The 4,683-nt window shown below is 39.6% G+C and overlaps 2 protein-coding genes across 2 annotated transcripts in view; both read left to right on the top strand.

Annotated features, from left to right (window-relative positions):
• The window catches only part of LOC107554777 (serine/threonine-protein kinase Nek9-like), a 22,741-nt gene extending 20,059 nt beyond the window's left edge, over positions 1–2,682 (top strand). Inside the window, exons 13-15 of the mRNA XM_016237385.1 lie at positions 833–941; positions 1,026–1,180; positions 2,674–2,682. Of these exons, the coding sequence (XP_016092871.1) occupies positions 833–941; positions 1,026–1,180; positions 2,674–2,682 (273 nt within the window). The remainder of the gene's footprint in view (positions 1–832; positions 942–1,025; positions 1,181–2,673) is intronic.
• A 15-nt stretch (positions 2,683–2,697) lies between these two features.
• LOC107554793 (serine/threonine-protein kinase Nek9-like) overlaps positions 2,698–4,683 on the top strand; it is a 12,179-nt gene continuing 10,193 nt past the window's right edge. The window contains exons 1-2 of the mRNA XM_016237403.1: positions 2,698–2,702; positions 3,034–3,093. Of these exons, the coding sequence (XP_016092889.1) occupies positions 2,699–2,702; positions 3,034–3,093 (64 nt within the window). The 5' untranslated portion in view covers position 2,698. The remainder of the gene's footprint in view (positions 2,703–3,033; positions 3,094–4,683) is intronic.

The raw sequence follows: 4,683 nt of genomic DNA on the forward strand, positions 1-4,683 counted from the left end.
CCACTGTGTTGATCAGATACACTCAATAATTCTGCTGTGGCTTTGATTAGAACAATTTTAATTTGCGAAATTAAGTAAAACAGACAATATTGACTAGGGTCTGCGACGATAAATCAATGCAGAATCGATTCGTGGATGAATTCTGAGATCTTCCAAATGCATGGCGATTCTCTCTGGAATGGATTCTGAGCTTAGTTTTTAACAACAGATGGCGCTCTACTCTAGTTTTTATCAACACACTCAAACGCTCATGAAGAAGAGCGCTGAAGAGTCTGTCATTTCACCTCGGCTCAGAATGCTTTAATGACACGAGATTAATGTAAACACAGCCCACTGTGAACACCCTTGTGGTTCGCATCAACCTTTTCGAATTTTATGAATGATTATTTTAGGTTCAAGTGTGTGGAAGGATTTGGAAACGAGCAGAGTACGGCGGTTTCTAAAGCATGCAGCGCCATCTGCTGTTCAAAACTACGCTCAGAATCGACTCGAGAGAGAATCGCGATGCATTCGGGAAATCTCGGAATCGATGCAGAATCATTTCTCGATTCGCGATGCATCGATTTATTTTCCCAGCCCTAATATTGACAATATTATTGTCAATCTTAAATGTACGCAATATTAACTTCATGTTTATTGAACTGTTGTACAAATCAATCACATTTGCATTTGTGCAGATATTGGGGAAAACAGCACTCTTGCTGGTGTTATATTACTATATCATATATAAATATAAGAGGGGCGTTTTCGCCCTCGTATCTTAAACTTTAGGGTCCTATCACTGTGTTAAATGGACAGCCGTACTGTCATTACACTGACTGATGTTGTGCAGGGTTATCAGGGGATCCCATACACCACCACCCTCACGCTGGTCAAGCAGCTCTCGCGCTTCAAGATCCAGTTCATCGCTCCGGGAAAGACGCACACCGCCGCTATAGACGGTGCGTTTAATCTCGCCTCACGCCGCTGCTTTTACTGCTGATGTTCTGACGATTGAGGCTCATGGTGTGTGAATGATTGTGCAGAGCGCGGCCGTCTGATGACCTTCGGCTGTAATAAATTCGGGCAGCTGGGAGTGAAGGACTTCAAGAAGCACCAGGGTGTTCAGATCCTCGTGGGGCCCTTCGGAGGAAAGTTCGTCACCAAGGTGTCTTGTGGATGTAGCTTGTTTATTGAAGATGCAGGACAACCACCTAGCAGTGCATTACAATAGTCCAGTCTAGAGGTCATGAATGCATGAACTAGCTTTTCTGCATCAGAAACAGGTATCATGTTTCGTAACTTGGCAATGTTTCTAAGATGGAAGAATGCTGTTTTTGTAACATGGGAAATATGATTTTCAAAAGACAAGTTTCTATCTAATATAACACCCAGATTTTTGACTGTAGAGGAAGTAACCGTGCATCCGTCTAGTTGCGAATTGTAATCCACGAGATTCTGTGTACTGTCTCTGTCTTATCCGAATTTAATAACTGTCTTCTCCGAATTTAATAGGAGAAAATTATTGGTCATCCAATCTTTTACATTTTTAACACACTCTGTTAGCTTAGATAATTTAGAAGTTTCATCTGGTCTTGTTGAGATTTTATTTGACCCTCTAACTCTAGCACTCTCTATTCTAGTTCTATTCTTTATATATATATATATATATAAAACTTGCCCCTTTTAGACTTGCACTCCATTCATTTACTAACTGCTTGTTTACATAAAAAAATTAACACTAGCTTCTCTATTCTATCTATTCCTTTTCTTTTTATTTACTATACAATTAACAAAAGCAAAAAGGCCTCTAACACTAGCTTGCTCTATTATTTTTCTATTCTATCTGTTTTCTTTTTATTTATTATATTATTAAAAAAACAAAAAAAATTGCTACGTGGACTGCATTAAGCTAACTGAGACTTGTTATAGCACTTGTGTATCATTGCTCTTTTGTTGATTTTGATTGCTTCCATTGTCTTCATTTGTAAGTCGCTTTGGATAAAAGCATCTACTAAATGACTAAATGTAGATGCAAATGTTACCGTTTAGGTTTAATTTGGTTTATTTCAGTTGTAGTTTTAGTTCAGCTGTAGTTTAGCTGTAGTTTATGTATTTCCAGTCAGTAACTTAAACACTTGTCAGTTAGCTGCCAAAGCAACATTTCTCATTTTTCATCTAATATTTATATATTATTATTATTTAATTATATTCTTTCAATTTAAACAAAACATTTTTTTATAAATTTTGGTTTCAGTTAACAATAATAATCCTGGAGCAGAACTGCAATCAAATATAAGAGAGTTTTCATTTGTGTCACGTGTTCATCACCACATCATTCCCAGACTTACATTAGTCTTATTTCACCAATTCATATTTATAACATGGATGCAAACTCCTCACCTTTCAGTGACAACTCACTTTTTTTTAGATCAAAATAGGTCACCTATGAGATTTGCTTAGATCCAATGAGAAAGTGGTGTTATGAGGGGGCCTTACAAGGGTAAATAAAGAACTGTTGTTTCAATAAGTTTTGCATAGTATTTTCTTTACTCTTTACTTCAAAAACTATGTCTAAAAAAGGGTCATATTTGATGTATTGAGGTCTGAGATGTGGGAACGGGGAAGAGAGTGCAAACATTTAGCATTTTAGGTCAGCATTGCCATCTAATCAGCCAATATTGTCTTTAATAGACTGCATAGCGTTTCATCCCTCATCATGGGTCAGTAGCGCACCAGTCAGTGAGAGAGGATTTAAACCACAAGTGTGCTGATGTTCAACCAGCTTGTATTGTCAATTTTTCAAAACTACAGATTGAACTTCCACTTTTTTGTGTCCCAGCCGGATCAAGCCCAGTGCATTATGGGTGTTGAAGTTTCTCTATTTTTGTGGTGAAAGGAATCATCACTGCCCTTTCTCTCTGTTTTGTCTTGTCCTGTAGCTCATTTCTACTGTATAGACATCTAAGTTGTATTAAAGTCCATCTTGCCAGCAGTTGATTATCTATTTAAGTGAGCATATAAATGTTGTAGTTTATTCACGTTTATTCACAGAAAAAGTCCTGAACTCCAAAACAATCCGTTCAAACAGCAGCGGACTGTCTATTGCAAGTGGTAAGATCACATTTTAGTTGTTGTTGTTGTTTTTCATTTATTCATGTGTAAGAACCAGTGTTATTTTAGTAGAATTGAAGGAATCATCACTGCCCTTTCTCTCTGTTTTGTCTTGTCCTGTAGCTCATTTCTATTGTATAGACAGCTAAGTTGTATTAAAGTCCATCTTGCCAGCAGTTGATTATCTATTTAAGTGAGCATATAAATGTTGTAGTTTATTCATGTTTATTCACAGAAAAAGTCCTGAACTCCAAAACAATCCGTTCAAACAGCAGCGGACTGTCTATTGCAAGTGGTAAGATCACATTTTAGTTGTTGTTGTTGTTTTTCATTTATTCATGTGTAAGAACCAGTGTTATTTTAGTAGAATTGGGATTATATTGTAGTTTTTATTGTTTTAAGTTTTTTATTTTTATATTTACTCCTGTCTTTTTTTTTTTTACGTTTTAGTAATATTGTTGCATCCTTTTGTCAGTTTTATTTTTTTTTTTTATTGAATTTTATTAATTTGTGTCTATATAGCCTAGTTTTAATCAATTTTAATTCAGTTTTGTATTTAGTACATCACGATCAACAAAATGAAAATGAGAAATGTTGCTTGCATTGGACACTAGCTGAAATAAGTTTGTGTGTGAGGAGCGAGCGAGCGTGCGTGCGAGCGAGCGTGTGTCTGTAGTGTGCGTGTGTGAGAGTGTTTGTGAGTGAGTGAGTGAGTGAGTGTGTGTGTGCGTGCGTGCGTGTGTGAGAGTGTGTGTGAGAGAGTGTGTGCGTGTGTGAGAGGAGCGAGCAAGTGTGTGTGTGAGTGAGGAGCGAGCGAGTGTGTGTGTGTGAGTGAGGAGCGAGCGAGTGTGTGTGTGAGCAAGCGTGTGTGTGTCTGTAGTGTGAGAGTGAGTGTGCATGTGTGTGTATGTGAGTGAGTGTGTGAGTGAGTGAGTGTGTGTGTGTGTGTGTGCGAGAGAGCGTGGGAGAGGGTGAGGGTGTGTGTGTGAGTGAGTGTGTGAGTGAGTGAGTGTGTGTGTGTGTGTGTGCGAGTGAGTGAGTGAGTGAGTGTGTGTGAGTGAGTGTGAGAGAGTGTGTGTGAGAGCAAGCGTGTGTGTGTCTGTAGTGTGAGAGTGAGAGTCCATGTGAGTGAGTGTGTGAGTGAGTGTGCAAGTGTGTGTGTGTGTGAGAGTGAGTGAGTGAGTGTGCAAGTGTGTGTGTGTGAGAGTGAGTGAGTGTGCAAGTGTGTGAGTGAGTGAGTGAGTGAGTGAGTGTGTGAGAGTGTGAGTGCGTGCGTGAGAGTGTGAGTGTGTGTGAGTGAGTGAGTGTGTGTGCGTGCGAGTGTGTGTATGTGTGAGAGTCAGAGAGTGTGTGTGAGAGTGCGTGAGAGTGTGAGTGCGTGCGTGCGTGAGAGTGTACGTGGGTGAGGGAGTGAGTGAGTGAGTGAGTGAGTGTGTGTGTGTGTGCGAGTGAGTGAGTGAGTGTGTGGGTGTGCGAGTGAGTGTGTGAGAGTGAGTGAGTGTGCAAGTGTGTGTGTGAGAGTGAGTGAGTGAGTAAGTGTGAGAGTGTGTGAGTGAGTGAGGAGTGAGTGTGTGAGTGAGTGAGTGTGTG

This window comes from Sinocyclocheilus grahami, unplaced genomic scaffold (genome assembly GCF_001515645.1).
Source record: "Sinocyclocheilus grahami isolate Dianchi unplaced genomic scaffold, SAMN03320097.WGS_v1.1 scaffold513.1, whole genome shotgun sequence".
In the NCBI taxonomy this organism is placed as follows: domain Eukaryota; kingdom Metazoa; phylum Chordata; class Actinopteri; order Cypriniformes; family Cyprinidae; genus Sinocyclocheilus; species Sinocyclocheilus grahami.